General features: G+C 48.9%; 2 protein-coding genes across 2 annotated transcripts in view; one reads left to right on the top strand and one right to left on the bottom strand.

Annotated features, from left to right (window-relative positions):
- Positions 1–6210, bottom strand: part of LOC106746482 (protein Wnt-10a) — an 18943-nt gene extending 12733 nt beyond the window's left edge. Inside the window, exon 1 of the mRNA XM_014623116.1 lies at positions 6104–6210. Within this exon, the coding sequence (XP_014478602.1) occupies positions 6104–6210 (107 nt within the window). The remainder of the gene's footprint in view (positions 1–6103) is intronic.
- Positions 1–23694, top strand: part of LOC106746483 (protein Wnt-6-like) — a 120821-nt gene that overhangs the window by 27979 nt on the left and 69148 nt on the right. The window contains exon 3 of the mRNA XM_014623118.1: positions 17276–17355. The gene's annotated coding sequence lies outside the window, so the exon portion shown is untranslated. The remainder of the gene's footprint in view (positions 1–17275; positions 17356–23694) is intronic.

The following is a 23694-nucleotide window of genomic DNA, read 5'->3' as shown; positions in this document are numbered from 1 at the left end:
CCCCCGGCCCCCGCTCGGTCGCGATAACGGCATCCATCTCTCGGAAGAAGAGCTCTTAAAGCGCTATCTTAAGCGACGGCTGCTGCCTAATGGCCGCGTATTACGGCGTACCGGGTGTTAATTAATTTCGAGGTGGAAAAAAGGAACGACGGGAGCCAGCGTGCGTGCGTACATGCGTGTCTGTGCACGCGGTGATCCACGGATCGCGTGTGTTCGAGAACGAGAAAGGGTTGCTCGTTCGCTTCGTTGCACGCCGCTGCCAGAGGAACGTGGTCGTCATTTCCTGTTACTACATGCTCCACCGAAACGTCGGGCGAACGTACCGTTAGGTTCTTCTTTTCTTTTTTTCTTTATGACCGTTTTATTGCCCGTGGTATTTATTTGTTTACTCTCAGTAAATAGTAAGCCGTAAAACAGGCTCCTCATCGAATTCTATTGAGTTAACCTTCGACGCTCTCTGGGCAGCGCGCTTCCTCTTCATATCGCTCGTCCTCAACCCTTTGAAATGCGACGGTTACGCAGGACTGAAACGACGGCATTTTGAAGCCTTTGTTACCTTCCATATCGTCAAAACAAATCGTAGATATCACGAGTGCAACGGTAAAAATTCTTGGCTGAACATTCTTTACATTTCTCCGTTTCGTTCCTGCACGGCGAATTGTCGGTCATTAAGTCCGGCAGAAGTCACGCGGCGGAGCGCGATATTAGCGCCAAGTAATCTCGCGAGAATTAACGCGATTCGTTAACACGCACGAACATACACCGGGGGATTCAGGGGGTCGAAGCGTCCTATCGGCGATCATGAGATTCGCGAAATTGGCTAGCAGCGCGAGAAGACCGCCGCGGCGTCCCTCACGATCATTAATCTGCTCGCGGCACCGCGGGGCGGTTTATTTTTTCCTGCGAGACGATCTCTCTCGACGCGCAGAGTCCTGCGCGGGATGTCACGGTGCAAAGCTCTCTCCCCTTTCCCTCCCCTCTCTCTCTCTCTCTCTCTCTCTCTCTTTCTTCGTGGGTCGCTCAGTTATCTACGGGTACAAATTAGCGGACGAGCTTCTTCTAAAGTAAAAGCTGTGTATGGCACCCGCGTGAACGAAAAGAGAGAGAGAGAGAGAGAGAGAGAAAGGGAGGGTGAGAAAGGGCGGGGGGACGGAGGGGAAAAAGGAGAAAGAGAAGAAGAAGAGGAGAGGAAGAAGTCGGCGACAACGAATGAGAGAGGAGGGAGCGGAGACGGGGGAGGGTGGTAATAAGAAGAAAAGGGAAAAAGGGCCCGGCGACTCTGCGTAGTGTGGGAAAGGACTGGAGGGAGGAGGGGGTGGGTGGCGACTCTCGGAGGGGTTTTAGGGTCGCGGAGGTTATTGAGAGCTCCCATTACCGGTACAACGTTGCACCGCTGCTATCTTTCGCGCTATTGATGATCTACCGAAAGCAGATTAATGATCTTAACTCCCCCAACAAATTACGAAAGACACCGCGTACCTGCGGAGGAAGTCGGATTGTATCAAGAGATTCCTTTCGCTACCTCCTCGCGTCCCGGCTTCGCCGCTCGTGCGTGCGTCTCACTTCGCGAATAAGGAACGAGCCGAGCACCCGCGGCAATTATTCCACCGTGAGTTGCTCGTGTAGCGATCGTGCGTTTCGCTGAAAACGCGCGGATTTCTTTTATCGGTCCGCGCGATTCGCGCTCGTCCGCTTCTCATCTCGCCACGATGATGACGATAAATTTCTTAACGGATAATTCTCTTTCTATTTAATTTGTTAATTTAGTAATTGTTAATTTAGTAATTTTCAAACGATTTCGCCACTTTATTATACGTAATCCTGATATTGACAGACGAGGAGCGCGAGATGGATTTCGTCGAGCAGCTAAGAGTTAAGAGGAAGTGAATAACGGAACGATAGAAAGTATTTCGATCGAGAGCTATCTGCGTTAAACGCTGCATTCGAAGACGACGAAAGGAACAAGGACATATCGCAGGAGCGATTTATCGCAGCGACCGACCTGCGCACTTTGCCAGCGGCTGTTATAGTTTCGTTTCGCTTCGAGTGCTCGATCTCATGGGAACCCGTTGGGCAAATCGGAGACGAGATACACGAGCGCGTGTCCCGCATTTTTGCAATAATCCAAGGGGTCGCAGAAGAATCCATGATGGCGACGACGCGGGGATGCACGTGTTTTATTTAATCCTCAGCCCGCTCCCGCGCGTCCCGTCCACCGCATGCGCTCGCGGAGACGAGAGAGAGAGAGAGAAATACACCGCACGGAATTTCGCGTCTAATGGGATATACCCGATGGGAAGAGGAGAGAACTCGTCCTTTCTTTTTTTCTCGGATCCCCCGACTCGCGAGAATACCTGCGGCAGATATCGAGGTGCCTCCTCACTCTTCCCCCGATCTTACGAGAGTAAATCGATTTCGCGGCGAAGTACATTGTAGGGAATGCGATAGGCCGCGAATTACGTTCCGCAGATGGTATCTAGCGCGTAAGTTATGGCGACCTGTAACTTGGCGATAAAACAGGACTCTCTCGTTCGTCAATTTCCAAGCGAGCTTCGCGGAGTGCTCGCGTCACGCGAAGAGGCACCTTTTGTTAATAAACCTCCGCGCGATTCCGTTATCCTTCACGATAACGTAAATTCCGCGGAAATGATGTCACACTCGCGAGACCGCAAGTAGCACAATATCGTTCGCTACACCCAGTCGTTAAACTGTCGCGCATCCAGCGCGCTCACTTCGGCTCAGCATTCGTAGAATGATTTCTCCGACTTTCGATCGTACATCTCACGTTAATTAGAAGCGATATCTGTGTTATTGCTAGACTAATTGCGTCAAATTTATCGTTCAAACTGATGTAAGACAAGGTTTCAATCTTGAAATTCTTTCATACATTATCTTGTACCAATATTATCTATGCTAATGCCAAGTAAATTGGTAGTTAGCAGTTCATTGAAGCACTCGGAAGTTTGATAACGTGACGTAGATTGACACAGATCGACGGCGACACTATTTTTTTCCATTTCGATAAACCCCGGTAGAAATTTCATGCATTTTTTGAGCAGTTACTGGACAGTCTATTAACTTCTGTCTAGTCGTCGAGGAGTAAAATTACTTGGAAGATCAATCAAGTTGCAACGTTTTTTCTACACTGAGAGAAAATTATCGTTATTTTCGATGCTAACAATATCTTTTTGTTATTTTAACCACAAAAATAGTAGAGAACTATGTTTCTAGCAAGTGTTACTGTATCAGTGATAATAACTTCACGTGCATGTTGTTACTATTATTTTTAACCGGAAATAATTACAATTTTCTCTCAACATACAATTATTGCGGGCGGAAAGAGTTCGCTCCCACAGCTAAAAACTAGGTCTGATAACTAAATTTCAGTTGCATCATATCAGCTAACTTTCAACTGCGGGAGCTAATTTTTTCACTCCTGTGCGTACAAAAGATACGGAGAATCCGTATCCATTTACTAAACGAAAACGAATAAAAAAGAATAAATAAAGAAAAAACTATTCAATTGATTGACAAGCAAACCTGCTGCTCATGAAATGAGCAGTTTTGCTCTAGAAGTGCTGTATAAAAAGGTAACCCCACGCGTCGCGTGAATTCTACTCGCATAGGGGGAGAAAAAAGAGCGCGTATCACGGCGTGCATCAGAGAAAGCCACGCACACGTGTCACGACGTCAAGAACGCGCGTCGCCGCGAACCAGTTTATTGACTATTATATCATCAGACCTGTAATTCAATGTCGTCCTGCAAGTCCGACCGGCGTAAGTGCGCGCGTGTGTGAAGGTATACGCGCGTGCATCTACTCACACGCACGCCTCCTGTTCCCGGATGCTAGGTGTAATTATTTACAAGAAGCTACGTAGCTCTCCTTCTCTATCGCGCACGGCGAGAGCTCGTCGAGGCTGTCGCCGTTGACGAAGAATCGCTCGTGTGTATATATTTCGAGAAGTTCTCGCGGCGAATCGTCGCCGATGTCCGCGCGCCGGCTGACGACAAACGAGAAGCGTATTGTCGCGAAATACGCCGCGATTGTAAAATTTATCGCCCGACACTTTTACGCGCCGTGCCGGATTTTACGACTGATGATGCCCGATTGAGGGCCCCGCGAGTTTCGCATCCGATCTTTATTTATCGACGCGCTGTCGACGCGCATCGCGCGTCAGTCGTCCGTCGTTTCAATATTGGTTGATAAGTAGCCAAACAATAAAACATCTTGATTAATCGAGAAGCGTTTCGAAAGGAGCTAACGGTTTTCTCACCTCGGCGCTTCCCTGTGCACTTAGTGATCGCGATAATGAAGGAATCGCCTGATTAATCGTATCATCGATTTGTACAATTTGACACGATGCATCAGTTTGATCTACATTCATCAGTGAAAATTGACGATTTTCAATACATCTATCCAACTGTGGGTCGAGGCGGTCTCTTTTAATTTAGGGGAGAGGAAGGGTAACCCAAGTCGAAATTTTTAATTCTACAATTAAGTCTTCAAATTAGCTGTCTCTATATAATCCAATCGAATGTTTAATCGATTTAATTAATTTTTTGCCCCTATTTTATGTAACTTCCGCGGCTAAAAACTAGATATTGTAACTAAATTTCAGTTGTATTATACGGACAACGAATTTTTACCCTTACCTTATTTATTGAATGGACGCATCGCGAATCGTAGATTCTCACTGAGATTGCAGATCAAGCTGATAGCTAAACTAAACATCAGCTGCTTTATATAAACAGCTAATTTCTTTCTTCCATGTGGAGAAAACGAAAATGGGTTCCTATTTGCACCAAAGGAGCACAAATGGGAGCTGAGATATTCAGAGTCTAGATTTGAGTTCTACATTGAGTCTTCAAGCGGGAGGAAATGGGCGATAACTTCCCACAACTTGTAATATTAAAGGAGCACAATGGAAGACCATCGGAGACTCGTAGAATGTAGAACTAAATTAGACCTAAGGACTAAAACATCGACTCGGGGACGCGCATTGTCCGCGAATCGTTCCCTCTGTCGACGCGCCTTTCTCTCGAAGAGAAGGAAGCTCGTTTCGGACGCGGTTCCGGTGCACGAGGCGCGCGATTAATACCACGACGAGAGGCCCATAATGAAGATCGCAGCGGGATTCGTTCCTCACGCGCGGTGTGGCTCTCGAAGGGCCTATTTGCACTTCGTCATTGTGCACTCCTGCGAAAGCGGAGGATGCGACCACCAGGTCGAGGAAGAAACCGGCGCCCCTATTGACGAATTCTCCCCGCGGCCGAGGGTATGAGGCGCGGGCGCGCCAATAATACATTGGACGCAAAGAGGAAAAAGGCCGCAGAAAAAGTCCGACCGCGCTACCGGGCTGGTAAATTTTTCCCGACGGGATTAGACACGGCGGACTCGCAGCTTTTTGCTCTCGCTCGTTGACAACGACGACGACGACGACGACGATCGTCGTGATGCCTCTCGTCGCGCGCGGCGGTCTGCCACCGCGTGGCGAACGAAGGCGAATGACGTGCACTCCGTGAACGACTTTGCGATTTGAACCGCTCCGTCGCAGCGGACGTACAAAGCGCGCGAGAGTGACATCTTGACGTCTGCATTATGCTGCATCGCGGCGCATCGGGAGATCGTGGGGATCGCAGACTTCCCCGAGGAGCGTTCACGGCGACGATGAAGTGTCGTGATCGGGGTAAAAGAAGAAGACGAGGAGGATGAGAGAGAAGGATGCGCGGTGTGAGGAGCGGAGGGCGTATTGACGGTCAATCTCGCGGAGAGTGGACGGTTTGAGTGAAGACAAATCGACGACGATGGTCGGCAACGATCGCGTGTAAATTAAGACGGGGAGTGCAATCGGCGAGGTGCCCGGGGGACGCGATGCTACTTTTCATCTTCGAGCTGTTCCTTTTCGCCCTGCGCGACGTCGCGAGATATCGACGATTTTTCCAGCAGCGCCGATGGATTCGGCGAGTTCGCGGATTTTCCGTTGGAAATTTCCGGACGGAAAATCGAGAGGACTTTCCGATTCCGGTGTCGCCGTTTCCGAAGACATTGGGAGGAAGCTCGAGAGGTCGAACATGAAATCGCTAGGTCGCAGAGGCACTCACCGACGGTGCTCCAGGAGGATCAGCAGCAAGGCGACGGTGGGGCCGATCCTGGTGGCGATCCTGGACGGCGACCCCTCGCGTGCACGTCCTGTACGAGACGGAGGCATCCTGTCATTGCCTCGAGGACTCTTCTTTGCGCGGTTTGCCCACTTTAAAAGAGTCGAGTGCGACCCCTCGTCCGGGGCTGCACACCCCTAGCACCCGAACGGAAGGACCCCTCGTTCGAGACGATGCTGGAAGCTGCTCCCGTTCTTTATCCACCTCTTTCTCTCCTTCTCTCTTTCGCGCGCGCGCCTTCTCTCGCGCTCTCCGTCGCTCTCCTCGCGCGTTCGCCCCGTATTCTACGGTCCCTCTCCTACTCTTCTCGCCGCGGTGCCTGTGATCAGCAGCCTGGCACGCGTCGAGGACTCCACCTCGCCCCGGGCACCGGCGCTTCTCCTTTGACGTTCCGTACGATTCGAGAGCTCGCAGTTTCGCTGCCTCGAGGGGTTGTACCGAAAACTACCCCGGGACAATAATATTCCACGGCGATCGGTCGATTCATCGGACGAGAGAGAGACAGCGGTACGTGTGTGTTTACGTGTGCGTACGCGTCTCGATCCCGGGCTCTCTCGCGGCACGATGGGACAGCTTATTGCGTTGGCTCGCTCGCTCGATGACGAGGAGGTTCGTTCTCGACGTGTAATCACCTACCTTCTCTCGTGACTCGTTTGTCGGGTAATGACGCTTCGCTATCCTTTGACGAACCACTTACGCGTACATCCCCATCAGAGAGATCTCCGTCGCGTTTATCGGGAGGAACTGTCGACGTAAGAGAGAGATAAAGAGAACGAGGCACGGCGGGAACGATTCTCTCCCGGGCGACCTCGCTGAATCTTCTTAGATACACTTATCTTTGGAGCAAAAATACTGTCGATGTTTGCGTGAACGAGACGGTCTGGAGGTTCCCAGCGTCCTCCAGGTGGTTTCGTCGAGGTATACGGTGTGGTCACTATCACTACAGTCTTCGTCGCACCGGCTCTATCTTTGGCATTCTCTTCGGCGAGGTACTCTTGAGCATAACCCGGACTTCCGGACGATATCGCGACGATATTCCCTTTATCCGATTTGCACCACGAACTCGCTGACCGCGACACCCTTCTCGACGAAGTCTATTCGAAGATCCAGTGACATCCTGTCGTCCTTTCGTACTTCGAGGTCGTCCACCTTCTTCTTCTTCTTCTCCTCCTCCTCCTCGCGGCTCCTGCGCTCGGTAGCGGTGGATACGGATGAACGAGCCGATCTTTCAACGCGTTTGTCGGAAGAAGAGAAGAGAGCACGGTGTCTCACTCGACACTTCCGGTGTGTGTGCGCTCGCGGCGAAGTGTCAAGCTCAAATAAAAGAAAAGTCGCCCTCCGGATCCTCCTACTCCTCCCACACGCGGACCATCACCATCTTCCCCCCTTCCCCGCCACCTTGGTTGCAAGTCTTCTTCCTCTTTCTCCGCAACCACCGCCTCCTCTTCCACCGCGGCTTCCTCGGCCTCTCTCTCCCTCGTAACCGCGCCTATCTTTCGCTCCGCTCGTGCAAACAGTCGAATAGCAAACTTCCCGCGATCGTCACGCACGGTGCGACGATGACGACATAGCCAGGCGAGGCTTTGTAGACCGCGGAAGAGGAAGACGTGAAGAATCGGATGGAGGAAGGGGAAGAAAAGGGTGGAGGGCTCTGATCCGCCTGGAGAGACTCCGGGAGTGGAAGTGCCGACGCGTTTGATCGGATCGCAACGGGGGTGGAAAAGGTTCCCGCACGCCGTCGGATCGGCCGTCGAGGACGGAGGATATAATCAAAGGTGAAACTGTTTCGGCGTACGAGACGGAGGAGACGCTAAGAAGCTTCGCGAACGTCGACCAGCACGACGATGGAGCGCGACGAACGTGTGGCGATCGGAAGCAGCGAGCCCGATGGAGGAACGCGAGAAGAAGGTCGCGCACTTTCGTTATCCCCCTGTGTTCTCCTGTTTCTTTCTCTCTCTCTCTCTCTTTCCCTCCCTCTCCTCCTTTCTATCGATCTATCTCTTTCCCCGGTTCGCCGACACCGACACCACGTTGCAGAACCGAACAGACGGGCAGATTCCGCCTCCGTTCAAGACCGACGAGAAGCTGTCAGGAAGATCGCTCTGTCTATGATGAACTCGGTGCGCAGTGCGCGGCTACGGGGCCCTCCTCGCCCTCCCATAGGGAGAGAAAGGAGAGATAGGGAACGGTATAGGCACGAAGAAACCAACTACCCCCCCACCATAGCCACCACCATCCGGACGCGACCACCACCACCATCGGCCACCACCCCGAGATTCGGTGTGAGAGACGAAGAGAGACGTATCAGAAACCGAACCGTTTGAACGAGGACGACGAGATGTCGAGGGGCCGAGATGGAAAGGGAGAAATAGCGGAGGTAGAGGACGCGCGCGCTGGAAAGAGAGAGACGGAAAAATGCGTGGCGGCCGTAGGCCGCTTCTGCATCTCTCTTTTCCTTCCCTTTTCCTCCCACCGCCGTCTCTTTCCTGCCGTCGGCGGTGACTCCGTCCTCGTTCTCGAAAGAAAACACCTAAAACGTATCCCCGTGAACCAACAGGTACGCCGGCGCGTCGGCGACCTGGATTTTTGCATCTCGGGGTGTTCCTCGCTGCCGAGAATTTATTCTTTTTCTCTCTTTCTCTCGGCGATAGATAAGCGCAACATCAGTTGTTTGTCGTAGCGAGGATTGCGCGCTCCCCCGTTCGTCCACGCTAAAACCCCGTTCGATTTCATTCAATCGGGACAAACGCGATTCATTCATTCGCAAATCGGCGATACATTGCGTCTCATTGAGACGAACGCAGCTGCGTTCATGCCGCTTCGAGCAGACCATCCCCGCTTACCGAGATTCCTCGACACGTTTCCCGGTTCCCGAAGGATCACACCCTCCGTCGGAAGCAGAAGAAGGAAGGTTGCCCGAGATCACGTGACGGGTACAAGTAGGAGGAGCAAAATTCCCCTACCTAGCATCACTCGGAGGAGTCAATCGGCATAATTGAGGCTTATCTTCCTCCCTTACACAAACTGCCGTCCGCCTACTCTCCATCCCCTCTTTTCTCCTCGGGTCTTTCCTCGGGTTCTGGTTTGTACGCGTAGGGGCTACGAAGGGTGCCGAATCCAGGTTGCCTCAGCAACAACGACTTTCCGTCAGGGTGGCCTCGTCTCTTCTCATTTGTTACCCGAGATCCGAAGTCTTCAATAGATACCTCCCAAGCAACAATGAGCGTTTAATGAATATCGGACGGAAAGAGAAGGAATGCGATGCAACGGTCTCATTTTCTTCGGCGGAATTTCAATTCTTTGCGTTTTCGCAACTGCCATTGTGTCACGAGGAGATGTTCAATTACACGGCGAATATTTCTATCGCGGTAAGAAACGCAACAACGGAAGAAAGACATACCGAATTCGTATTTACGCGGTTCGGCCGATCGCCGTCCGTCCGATCGAGCACGCGAACGAAAGAAACGGGCGGATGCCTAAATCGAAATGCCCATGACGTCTGAATCGAAACAGCCGGCTCCGCGAGCTATCTGACGCGCATCTCCCCGCATCGTCGGCTCGTTCCTCTCTATAGCCAATTAGCAGCGCGTCCAATATAATATCCGTCGCACGATGATCGCAGGTCGGTGCCGCGATTGCGAGAACCATAGCGAGGGAGCGAAGCTTCCTTCCCGTTTCCTCTCACCCCGGTCGCCTTCGATCGACGCGATGTGGAAGTGCAGATTTCATTGACGTGGTCGCTGAGCTGGCAATTAGCCGCAGCAGCGACCCCGGCTCGCTCGTACACCGCGCGTAGTCACCCCACCGCGCCACGTGGTCGAAGATCAAACGGTATCCTGGCACAAAGCGTAACCAGCTGGGGTCTCGCCCGATAATCGGTGGCGACTCGGCCGGGGCCTCGTGGTCGACGAATTCACGGTGACGTTCGCTCACCTTCCGCTCGCGACCTTCGGCCCGTGCCTAATTAAAACACATGCTGTACAAAAAGAGAAACGAACAGGTGCGTATTCGCCGGTGACAGAGCGAGCGTTGATCTAATCAGTGAAACTGATCCTTGCCGGTGAACGGAATAAATCGCGCGCGAAAAGCTCCTCTTCAGAGGTGTATATGTGCGAATTGCTTTAAACATTGTTAATATATTAATCATTGCATAGGGAATAAACAACTCTTGAAATTCCTTGGAAGTGAAGTCTCCCTCGATAAGGAAAATAATCACCGGATCGTGTCGAACTTGAGCGACTTTTCACTTGCACAGAGTGAATTCTTCTCTGAATCGTCGGGTGACTATTTTCGCTCGAAATTGAGAAGTGAATCTGACTTATTTCACCGTCACAGGAATATATATTCACTCTAATCGACTGGAATATTCGCTCAGGCGGAATCGGATTCGCTTCGAGCTTGGGTGAAACATTCGCTCTTGCGATTTCGGGTTGGCAGTATTCTCACTGTCGCTTCGAGTTAACAATATTGCCGCTCTTCATTTATTCCGAGTGAGATTCGATTCTAGGAAATTTGAGGAGAATAGCGGTCGCAAAAGGGATTTCATTCGAGCATTATTTCACGGAGTTTCGATCGGCACGTTATGAGAGACAGTACCGTTTCTTACCGAAACAGTATCAGCCTTCATTAGCGCAAGCAGCGGTAGACATAGTTCAGCCTGAGCAGTAATTCTGGATTATCACGATACGTCACCGTGTCTACGTGCAGGTGGTTCGGTGCAACCTTACTATCGCATATCCCAAACGGCTAACGAGCCGTTATCTCGCGAACGCCACGGAATTATAGGCGGCGATTTATCGCGGTGGGCCATTTACCAGTGAGCGCGTACACCGCTCGCGACACGTGTTTCCTTTTGCCTCGCGCACGCACGTACGTATGTACGCACGTACGTACGTACGTACGCGGTCCAGCCACGTTCCATTCGTTTCGTAAAGGGACACTCATTGCCGTTCCCGATACCTCGTACCGATAACATCGTTCGTGCTTCCAGAGGTATCCCTGGAAGCGCGCTTCTCGCCGCCACGATCTCGTCCCTTTCCCTCCTCGTCCTTCCTTCGTTCCGTCTCGGTCTATCTTACGGAGCGTGTACCCTCCGTCATCCTATCAGGGTGCATTACTTATCGGGCTATCGAGTGTCCTGACCGTAATCCTGGCACGCGAGCACCGATACGATCGGGTCGCTCGATCATCCTATCGCCGCGCAATGCGCCGCCGCTCGGCAACCTAATTGGCCGGCTCAGGAAAAGGGTACGAAATCCTGCCATGAAGGGCAAAGTAGAAGAGAAGAGAGAAGAAGAGAAGGGAGGGGGAGAGAGAGAGAGAGAAGGTGGTAGGTGTCGTGCGCGCTACCGATTTCTGCGATACGATCCACGTAAGATCCTTTCGCGATCCGGCGGCGTCTCGGGACGAGCGAGAGGGAAGATGTCGGTTAATTAAATGTTCTCGTAAATATTCGCATACCCGCATCCGTGCGTTATTGCGACGTCGCATTAGCGAGAGGGTGATTTATGCCACGGTAACGGGGGGAGATTACTTTAGGGCTCGCGATTGCCGTATCATGACCGTAATTTATTGCACGATTCAATGCTAATGGTCGTTTTCTCTCTCGAACGGCGCGCAATGAGAGAGGTATCCTGTCGCGTACACGCTCTCCTATTTTAAACTGGTACGCACGCACGAACGGGCGAGCGCTTTTCAGCGCGAGCTATCTTGGGAAAGAGCAAACGGTTCCCTCCGATCTGAAATTATAGCCTTAAACAGCGGCATATAGCTTCTAACAAGCGCACGATTTATCCGTCACGTCGATGAGCATCTATCTATGGTACGATACATCGCACGGCGTAAAATCACGACATAACGCGCAACTTTTTGCGCCCACCTTGTGAAAGATTATCGTTTAACCTTTTCTCAGAGAATTTCTTCTACTAATATTTACGTGTACGTTTACACAGTAAAAAATTTTTTATAAATAACGGTCCATTGGACTTTTTGTGTTACTTTAACATTGGAATATGTTGAAAATTACACAAATATATGTTAAATTAACATATTCACCTTGTTAAAATAACACCAGAATTTCAGCGAACCATTATTTGTTACAAAATTTCTTACTGTGTATGTGCCAGTTCTTTTTAATTCAAACATTTTTTTTAAATTTAAACACTTGGCGCAGATACAACGAACATTATTGCGACTAAATATTCATCGCGAAATTCTCCAAAATGATAATGAAAAATCTGGTCGTGCGACTGACAAATGTCATATTTATGCCACTTTGAAATTATATCATTTTCCTGTAACTTTAATAAATTTCAAACTTTATTAAATCTCTGAAGAAGTTGAAGTGCGTGTATGCTTGGTCGAAACTAAATTTTTTTTCAACTACTATTAATTGACTATATGAATTTCTGTATGGTATGCGGATCATATTTAACATTTATACAATTTATCGTTTTCCTAATAAAATGAACGCAAGCTAATGAAAAATAGTTCGAGTAATTTGTCGGCGCGATGTGTCGGGAATGCATGTACGCGGCCTCTGTTGCACGAAGCTGCGTAGCTCGCAGCGCAATAATTGATTGATACGCGTGCAAAGCGTAGTTTTGTTTTCGCGAGGTAGTCATTATTGTGTCTTCAAAGGGAAGAGGAAGCAAAGGCTCGCAAGAAAGGGAGACGCGATAGAATGGCGGTGTGAAAATCGTCAGTAATTGCAGTCGATCGCCTTCGATCTTAATTGAGACATCCGCCCGTTAGCAAGAAGCTAACTACAGGAAGGCTGCGAAGAAACGATAATAGACGCGCTATCGTTTCTTCGCGTAATATCCTGCAACAAAAGTCAGGTGCAAGAAACGGGCTTATTTTGTCGTTTTTTATCTGATACGTTCTGCTTATCCCGCTTTACAAAAGACGAAGATCTCGTAGCGAATGTTTTACTTGCGAAAGCCCACCTCTCTCGTAACGCGGAAGGAAAGTTTGACGCGTTAAGAAAAGGGCGAATGTTCGAAGAAGCGGCTTCCTAATTTACCCGAGACCCATATATTTTATGTACTTTTACGCCGTGACTAGGAATCTAAGGAAAAAAAATGAGCAGTTCGTATCGTCTCAACGGTGCATATCTACCGTGGGTATATTGGAAGATGCTTCATGTAGAAGATTTACTCTTGAAGAATTCGCGGAAAAATGTCTCGTTTTTATTTCAATAAACTAAAAGGGACGAGTGGTATGCGTATTATTCGCAAACGTGGGTTCGGGATGCACGAAACGCGTGAAGCTTGAACAAAAGAGAAAGGAGAGGAAACCGTGAAAAGTGGCCCTCCCACGACCGTGTTCCGCCGGTATAAGGCGAAGCGAGGCTTCCGCAACGGCGGTGGCCAACAATTCGAGAGATTCGCTCGCCATGGAAACGCCGCAAGTTATGAGCCCACCGGCGACCCTGCCGGGCGCGTTGAGGTCGATGGGGTGCTCTCTGGAATGTTTTAATAATATGCATTCCGGTGGACGAACTTTTGAAGTTCCGGAGCCGGCGGGGAAACGGCCGACGGGGATGAACCAAGCCGAACCGCGATACACTTTATATAATAATGATAATGGGCGCGCGCGCGAAGGAGATAGCTCGCGGTTTTTCGCGAACGACGATATTAAAACTCGTTTACTCGCTTAGAGTGAGTAGCTGTCTATAATTATAGACTTTCACCTACTGCGTGCGGGCTGACAGGAATGACGACGTGTTTGAGATAAGTGAGATAGATAAGATAATTTACTGTAATCTGCGCGAGCGCGGCAGGATATACGGCCCGCGACGTAATAAATTTCTTGATCGTTACTATGTGTACGCGCTCGGGGATACTCGTGTCACGCCGAGGAGGAGACAGTATGCAGATAGCCGCGTACGTTTCTCCTGACGAGCGCTTGACACGATTTCGTCGTTAGCGAGCCAGGAAAGTTAAACATAATCAACACCGATCTACCGATTACCGGCGATGTCGAGTATTCGTTTAATGACCGGAAAACACACATCAATTTTGCTTTTCCTCTCCACGTGGTCCTCCTCGGCTCTCAGCCATGGTATACGCGATTGCTCCTCGCTCGAACACGTGATCTCGTTCCATCCTATTTCACATCGTTTGCCGAACATTATTTTCCAATCAACTTCTTAGCGTTCCTCCGTTATTCACATGGAACGCTCGTTTTCTGCGAATTTTTATTCCCCCCGAAGTATCACTCGGATGTAAGCGCGCAAAGTATAATTACTCCTTGTGGCAGGGCGATTCGCGTATGACGACGCCGGGATACCGCGTGTGGCGTACGTTTCAATGGGAAAACCAAGGCGATAGATTAACGATGCGTGAAAGGCACCGATTGGTCAAGCCTTCGAGCACAGTCGACGTCGAATTTGCATATACGGGGGCGTTGGGAGGAGCGCCGGCTTATTGCACAGCTCTTCGTGACTCGCTCACGGCCAATAATTTTATTCCTTCGATTAGTAGGATACCGCGTGTCCGAGAGATTTCAACACGTGTTCGTTAATAGTCACGTCGTGTTTCCTTCGATTTTTAACGGGAGGTAAACTTCTAACGGAATTACGCTTGGAACACGTCGTGCTGCGTTTTTTCGTAAACAAAAGAGGGCTTTCCCATGATGCCGAACTTCCGGGGGATAGTTTTTCGAGGTAGCCCGGCTCTCGATTCACTCTGAAAGACCGGCTAGACGTGTTCTTTGACAATTCCATCATGGGACTCGGCGAAATCGCGCGTAACCCCGTCATTAACTAGTATATTATGCCGACTAACAGGCGGTCCAAATAAGCGCAATATCTCTACCCCGGAAGAGAGAACGTAGGAAGAAAGCTGCGCATATGCGGCCGTCACGCCCCCATCCTTTCAGCAGCCCGATTAAGCACCCCGTTCGCGGATGCAGCTCGCTTGAGCGCGAGCTCATTGCCGAAAATGAACCGTTGAAAGGATCGACCATTGTAAATGTCCCGAGAGAGGAACAAAAGTGCAGATCCGGTGGGATCGTCGCGACATCTTCGTTGCACTCGACGCGACACCGCGATAATGTCGATCTATTTGTTTTCGAAGAGAGTTTGGGCTGCTTAGGATCGCTTTGACAGAAAATCATCGCGAGCTAAGATGTAGTATTTCGCGTGTAATTTGCATTTCCTCTCCGGTAGAAATATATGCAATTTTCCTAGTAGTAGCAACATGCACGTAAAGTCATTAACATTATAGTAACATTTATTGGAAAAGTAGTTATCTCAACTATTTTTGTGGTTGAAATGAAAAAGGGGATCTTCTTGTCCCCGAAAATAACTATATTATTCTCTCAGTGCAATTACCGTCTAGTATTAATGTATTTCTTATTAGTTGTAACAACGCTACGTATGAAATAGATGAGAACTTGATACAGTTTTGTTCAGTGATACTTCTAGGACAGAATTGTCCATATATTTTTTTTCTGTTTTCGTTCGGTAAATGGGTTTAGATCTTGCGCATTTTTTGTGCGCAGTAACTACCGGAAAAATATTACATCTTGATTGGGACCCCAAGTAGTTTTACTCCTTAGTTAGGCAACAGTTGACAAACTGTCCAGTGACTGTTCAAATTTTATTCAGTGATTTTCGAGTTTTGTAATACCGACCCAATCGGAGGTGCTCGTCAAGTTTCGGGACAACCACCGAGGATAAAATTTCCCTCGAAAAGAACGTTTCAGACTGTAGCCCTGGAATAGCTATTTTTTCCGTTCATCTCGGCGCAATAACCGAATTTTAATCTCGAGAAATATTTTTAGACGGAGCCGCGAACGTGGCGATTTTTCAAACTACGTTGGCTGACGAAGTCTCGTTGAGAGAATACCGACTTTGAGATTTGATCCAAAGAGACGAACGCCTCGCTAGGTCGAGAGGAAGCTCAATGGCTCAGGTATAGACGGTGCATACACGGTAGGATCGTCGGCGCGCATACCGCGCGGTATGAACAGCAGCGGCGGTCGAGGAGAGATATCCGTTGCAAATTGTAACGCTCGATCGCACAATCGACAGGCCGGATACGCCGAACGTATCATCGCTGTCGTTTTCTCCGTTAAAAGGCACTTGTTGGAGTGCGTCCGAGCATGATCGATCTGCTCGTTAAAGTAGCCCCCTCCGAGTAATCTGCTTTCGAGGATCATAGAGGTCCCGCGCGCTCGCAAGGACGCGAGACGCATCCTCCCGTCACCAAACGGGAGGGCCACAGCGTGTTCATGCTCACAGAAGCGCATCCCTCGCGCGCGCATTCACGCGTGTAGACGCGCGCCCGTGGAGGAATCGGGGAAAAATCGCAATCGAGAAAGCACAATGCTCGAGAAAGGAAACAAGAACAAAGTCCTTCGCAACGATCTCGCGACGATCATCCTGTCGATGTCTCTTTTTCATCTCCCCCGTCTCTTCCTCTTCTCCTTCTTCTTCCTCTTCATCTTCTCCTTCACCTTCTTCCTCTTTTTCTTCTTTCTCTTCTTCTTCTTCTTCCTCCTCCACCAATGGAACGCAACGCGCACAATGGACGCTTCGATACGCGGGAAATCCTTTCTGCCGATCTTCGCTGTAGCGACTTAAGCGGCTGAAAGGATCTTCTTCGAGGATGATTCTCCGCTCTCCGAGTTTCTCTTTGTAAGTCGCGCTGTATTGTGCCGTGTGCGTACACGCGTGCGTAACCATGTTACTTTTTCTCCCTTTTCCTCTCTTTTTACTGGAAATCGAGAGAAAGAGGGCGGAGGGAGCGGGTATGTATCGTGTTCGCGGCCTTTTCTTTTCGCATCGATTATCGGATGATCGGCTTACAATTCGTACAGTTCACGTAGATCATCGTACGAATTAGGGTCGCGTCATACATACTGATCCGACAATGAGCTGTGAAAAATAGCGAAAGACCTTGCGAGAAAGGAAGAATCTCTATCTTTTTTTTTTTCGGCCCAAGCGTTTAAAAGGAGATCAACTCGGGTCTTCGTCTCTCGCTGAACGGGAAGGAAAATTAATCGTGCTGTAAACAATAAAAAAAAAAGTACTGGGCGATATCTTCACAAATCTTTGTCCGAACGATTCATCTTGAAAACTTAAATAATCAATTTCTTTTTTTCTAGAAAATCTGCGTCACTCAGTAGTCTCGTGTCGATCTTGAAGCGTGGAATGTCCCCCCAGGTCCCGGCGTTTCACATGAGTGGTAAGTTCAATACAACCGAATAATTCTTGCATACCACTTTTTCCAGAATTTCTCCCGTGAGGAAAATCGGGATGACGACCGGAACATTTAGAGGGACCCGTTTGGTATTGAATTTCTTGTTTAATTTTGACAGACTGAGTGAGTTTAAACGTTTAAAAATGATACACAAAGTCTCGGGAATTTCCGCGGTGGCTTCGTTCTTCGCGCGTCCGCGATTAAAGAGTTAATCGGCGAAAAGCCGCGCGCTTTCCAAGCGGACACGGCTGTCAAACGAACATCGTTGCCCCTCTGACAGACATCTGCGGCGACGGCGTGTGCGCGAGCGTGCAGCGCACACCGAGACGCGCGTCCGTGGTGCAGGTGAAGAATGGTAGCCCGCGAGCGAGAAGGAAGGCCGGCGGCGGCGGGCCACCATGCTCGCCTATTATGGCAACCGAGCCATGGGGATTCGAAGAGTGGCCCTCGACCAACGGCAATCCGAATAAATAAAAAGGGAAAATAAGATATATACGCGTGTGGGTGTGGCGGCAGGCGGGACCCGGGCTCATTGCCACCTCCGAAGCTGTCGGATCTCGCACTCGCCGATAGCTATGCTGGTATGCGTACCGGGGGATTCGTGCTCGACCGTGTGTACCACACGCTGTATCCCCGAGACCGCGGCACCTTCCTTCCACGCCGACCTCGACCATGATTCCCTGCCCTTCGCGCGGCGACCGTGCCGAGAGTGCGTTTTTCGCATCATTGTCCGGACGTTTTAAACGTCGCAATCTCGCGTCTCGCTGCAAACCGTCCGGGATCGCTTTCCCACCCGACTTCCGAGAGATTTCTCAGTCTTGTTGCCCGGTGTTTCTTATTCCTCCTTCATCCACGAGGTATTCGATAATTCGAATATATGTACGGCGACTTTTGAGAAAAACGTCGTACCAGTTGTCATATTAATAAATTTCATTTTGAGGAAAATAATTATTACGATATATATAGGAAATTAATTAATTTGAATTAGAGAGATATATTAATGGACATAGGAATAGGAAGCAAATTTTTAAGATTTAGAAAAAAGCGTTCGAATCGCACGGTAAAAAGTTTCGTGTTAAATTTAACACATTTCACACATTCCAAATGGTTCACGCAAATTTTTCTGTTGATTTAACACCGAATTGAAAAGTAACGCAAATCATATGTCAGAAATTAATATCCATAATATGTTAATCGATACTGAAATATAAAATGTTATTTTAAATATTTAACACTTTATTTTAACTTTATTTTAACATTTACACGTGTTGAATATCGGCTTAATATAAAATATTGAGATAACGTGAACGCAATATGTTAAATTGACACACGGGTGTGTGAAAAATTTGACACGAACATTTTGACAGATATCGATTTTAACGCAAGTGCAAAACATTTCTTACCGTGTACAAGCTCGAAAGTATCAGTCGGGCGATGAGAAGGGAGCCAGTTGCGGGATAAATCGAAAGAATCGTGAAAATTTCGGTGGGTGAGGCGCTATTTGAAATCAAGCACGATTCGTGTCGCTAATTTCTCGTCGCTCCTACTTGGCTGCTCGTCCGTGGGCCACGTCCAATACATTTTTTTCTGCTCTATCGCGCGCCCGGCATGGCGAACACGGTGGACGCGGGCTCGTCGTGGAATCTAGATCGTGTAAAGGGTTGAAGTTGATAAAGTGTCCCTTTCCGAGCGACTCTTGCGGCCGCGCGAGCAGCGATGGCTATCTGGCGGAGCCACCTACGAGAGCGGGGATTAGAGCCGGTCGAGTAAGTGTGTCCCGGAGAAGCCTAATCGCCGTTGTTCTACTTGCGGCGAGTCCCGATTAGAATCTCAACGCCCACGCTCCGAGGATGCCCGTGGGTCCTCCGCGTTTGTCCGTCGCGTCGCCACTCGGATCCCGTTTAAATACGCGACTTGACCGCCGGGAGAGAGAGAGAGAGAGGGGGGGGGGACGTTATACCGCGGACGTGCACGTTCACTTCGCTGGAGAGACGAGCTCTTAAAGTAAGAGTTAAAGAGTAAAAGACGGTACTTAAACATTTGCCCTCCTTCGGGAGTTTCGCGCGGCAAGATAATCCGCCAGAAATATTAAACGTCACGCTGGTGGTGGAGGCCGTCGGCAGCCGTGTCCTGGCCTGTCTCCACCCGGTCGCGTATCTGAAATCGCTGCTCTCCGTACTTTTTCTGGAATTTTAAGTGCACGACGAAAAAACACGCATAGCGATGCGCGCTCGCGCGCGGTTTCAGCCGCGTTCTCGCGCGGCCTGAAACGGGCAGGGGCGCTCGGTGAAGCGGTTTTATTGGCTCGTTTGTTCTCGGAGGTGGCGGTTTCTTTGTCGCGACTAGTAACGATCGTTTTACTACCGGTTTCAGCGATTAGGGCTATCATGACGTTTCGCGAATAAAGAGAAAAAAAAAGGGAAGGAGAGAGAGAGAGAGAGACGCTGGGTGATTTAGCGGTCGTAAACGATCGTAATCAACCCGTGGCCGAGCTTCGTCGGTGTATCAGGCACTTTAGGGTGTTCGGGAATTACGGAGAGAAATATATTAGCTAATATAATATAGGTACTTTATGTTCCACCTGACAGGAGACACTCCGTCCGACAGGATTTGCGGCCGTTCGCGGTCCGATAAGCCTGCGATACGAGCGCGTTTATCGGCCCGGGCTCTTTTTATCGGCGTGTTTCGCCGTAATTTTTTCGCGACGACAATATTTTGAACACGCCTCTGTACAATGCTTATCGAGAACTTAGTATGTTTGTCGGTGCGCGCCGTCGTAACCGCCGTCGCTTTCTCTCCCCTTTTCGACAGCGATCTTTCGGCCTACCATTACGCAGCGAGGGATCCGTGCCAGCTTCGTTATCGGGGCGCCTTTTCATACATCATAAGAAAACAGGATATTCTCCAATGACTTTAGAATTTTACAGTCTTTACAGTTCTGTGAAAGAAACCGACTTTTCTCCACCTTCCCGCGGATTTCCTCGCTTTCTCCCGAATCGAAATTTTGGCCCTACGTTATGCCTGTTTAGCTTTACTTCAAGTCTTCATTAGGTCTTTCACTAGTGCTTCTTCGATACTACAAATGGGAAGTTATTTTCGTTTTCTCCAATTGAAAACTCAATGTAGAATTAAGTAGACTTAATGTATGACTAAAATTTCGACCCGGGCTGTCCAAAGAGCTGTCCGAGAGCTGTAGAAATTTGTTCACAAAATTCACGCGTGTGTGGTTAAAGCCTGCTTTTGCTTTTTTGCTTTTTTTATAAGAAAGAGAAAATTGAGAAGGAAATAGTTTTCTCCCCGGAACTTTAAAACTACATTTTAGAATCCGACATACATTCAATCGGAAAAGTTCCAAGAGTGTCAATGAGCGTCAATGACGCGTCAAGAAGAAAAAAAAAGGATAAATCGGAATTATACAATGTTTTTGTTGTAATGTTCCCAAGGCCAGATCGCGAAGTCGTTTCTCGGCGTGTACCTCCGCCGCGATTCGCGACGATTCACCGAGGCGAGCGGGACGAAAATTGATCGAACAAAGAAGTGTTAATTGCGTTATTATGAGCGGCCGGCTTATCGAGGTTTCGTCCGTCCACCGAAACGATCGCGATCTTATCGCCTCACGTCGTCCATTGTACGATTATTAAATACGATGATGCGGCTCTATTATTCAGGCATCTCTCGATGGCAACGATCGGTGAGAGCCGATCTCCGATCTCTTCTCTTCCCGTCTCTCTCCGTCCTCCTCCTCCTCCACCGCCGCCGCGCGATCGAGTGCCACGAAAAGATCGACGAGAGACTTCCTGCGCGGTCGTGCGGTGGGTCTCCCGACGTGATCCACGATGATCTCTGTTTCGACAACACTATAAATAACGACTTACACGATAATTGCCTATTTTCTTTTATTTGGGACACACGGACATCCGCGAGTCGAGTCTCGGCCGATGGAAGCCGTGGAAAAGATGACGATTTTCCGATCGCTCGGACAATTTCAGCGCATATTATTGTTTTACATTGATCGCTATTATTCGTGAAGCGTCGCATACATTGTAATTGTTATATAAATGCACAAGTTCACACAGAACAATAAGCATACCGTTTCGAGTGGTGCTGTCAGTATAATCCGGGTATTTTAATATCCGAGTAATACTCGCAGATCTACCCGAGTATATACGTTCGCAGATATTATCCAGATACTTGGACGTCCATATATTTAAATAGACAGATGAGTGTATTTATTTTCGCTCCGGGCTTCCTAAGAACGATGTAAAGATATGATACATTGATATTTCGAGATAGTGTGTGAATAATCAAATTAAAGTAAGAATTGTAAAATTAACTACAGTGTTGTCAAGTGAACAATGAGTGAAAAAGAAAAAAATTACCTCGACAATCAGAAAATAATAACGAGTTATTTAGAAATATTTAGAGTATTTAGAATATTTAGAAATTTGCAATACGTTCGTTTTGTTATTCGTTATTATTAGAAAAATCAATTATTTAAAACGCATAAAATTAGCATACGTACATTTAGTGAGCCGAGTGTCCGCGTAATACTCGAAAGGACTAGGTTACCAGGATATCCGGATAATCAGAAAACCCGGGTACTTGGATAATTGACATTGACAACGGTTAGTTTCAACAACTAGCGTTGACAACGGTTAGTTTCAACAACTAGCGTTGACAACGCTAGTTTCGAGTGATGCACAACGCTTTTTACCGCGAAAACATTCGTGTGTCTGATGATCCGAGGGAGGAATTTTCCGCCAAACTCGCATCCTCGCAGGAATCGTTGCGTTCACGACGACAACGTCGATCTGTCTTCGATTCGATGGCGTTTACAAGTTAATCGAATATCTTCCTTTGTCATAACGTTACGTACCGTCGTATCGGCGCGGTGACAAAAATCGATGGCGAGCGATACACGGTAAGAAAGCTCATTACAAAGTCAAAGCGCGTTCAGGTCGTACCTGAAACTCGCGACGATTTAAAGCGGCGAAGAGATCTCGATCGTCTCGATCGCGGTGAGACGGACCACCCGTGCAATCACGTGCGCGCTCTCGTGGTAAACGCGTTTCTTCGTGAATCCCGCCGGAGGTCGATCGCGATCTACGATTCCCCGATCGGCGTGCGGGCCTTCGGGCATGCCTCGAGGGAATCGTGGGATTCGTCCTGATGCGTCGATCTCGACAGATCTCGATCGCCGTGAGAGCACGGGCGAGCTTTTGCTTACGGCTATCCCATCTCCGCGTAGATCCCGCGTGAAATCGCATCCCCCTTTTCCTCGCGCTCTTCCCGCGGAAGTTTGCCAAACACAATAAACTCCTCCGCCAAGAAATTCAGGGACGATCAGTGTCTCAGCCGAGAGACCTTTCTTTTTTCATACTATTTTTTAATACTGATGAAATAATAATAATACCGATAATTTTTATCCATCCGATCATTGCAGCCGCACAGCGTGGCGTCACGTGGCGCTTTCGCGAGTAGTAAACGATGACCGCTTCGTCGGGGACTAATCTCTCGCACGTCTCTCAATTATTTATTCGAGGGTTCGCGACGATAATCGATTGCTCAATGTAGGCGCCTGTTAGCGTGACTCAATCCGAGGCTAAAGATAGTCGCGCAATGATCTGTCTTCTCGGGTTTCTTCCGGACCGATCTGTCTTCACGTCCGGCTTAAATTACGTCACTGGTTCTTGACTCGTGAGGTCACGAAACGTAAACCAATTTACTCGACACAGGACGGTCGTTTATCTTCTATACGGCGCACACGCGACATTGTTGTTTTTCTTACACGACGCGTATTTTCTTTCTATTCGACCGTTATGAAAACAGCTTTTGAAATTGTTCTCAAATTTCGCGGCAATCTCTCTGTGTACTTGCGTATCGTTGAAAAGCTTCGGACACACCTGTATAATAAAATCACCAATAAAACTGAAATGGCCGCGTACACGAGAGAAAATAATTAGCTGTTCACGTAATACAACTGAAATTTATTTACCAGGCCTAGTTTTTAACTACGGCAGCTAGAAAACTAAGTATAGGCGCAAAAAAACTTTTTGATCGCATTTTCAGATATATGATGGATGTTTGTTATTATTTTTCGAAAAACGCTTTTTCGTGCGCATTGCGTGCGCGATGATACTTGTTCTACGCGCGACCACTGTTAAAGTCGATCAGCGCAGTAGGTCAGAGATGACCCGTGAATTCGCGTTACACGTGCGAGCAGCACGTGCGAGAGGAACACGTGTCGCGCGCGGCCACCGCTGCACGTGTGCGTACGTGTGCACGTGGAAACGCACCGTGTACGAGCCCGAGCGGCCTTCCTCT

The sequence above is a fragment of the Dinoponera quadriceps genome, unplaced genomic scaffold (genome assembly GCF_001313825.1).
Source record: "Dinoponera quadriceps isolate SergipeBrazil2010 unplaced genomic scaffold, ASM131382v1 scaffold1850, whole genome shotgun sequence".
NCBI lineage: Eukaryota > Metazoa > Arthropoda > Insecta > Hymenoptera > Formicidae > Dinoponera > Dinoponera quadriceps.
The sequence above is the reverse complement of the archived record's forward strand: the minus strand, read 5'-3'. Positions and strand labels throughout refer to the sequence as shown.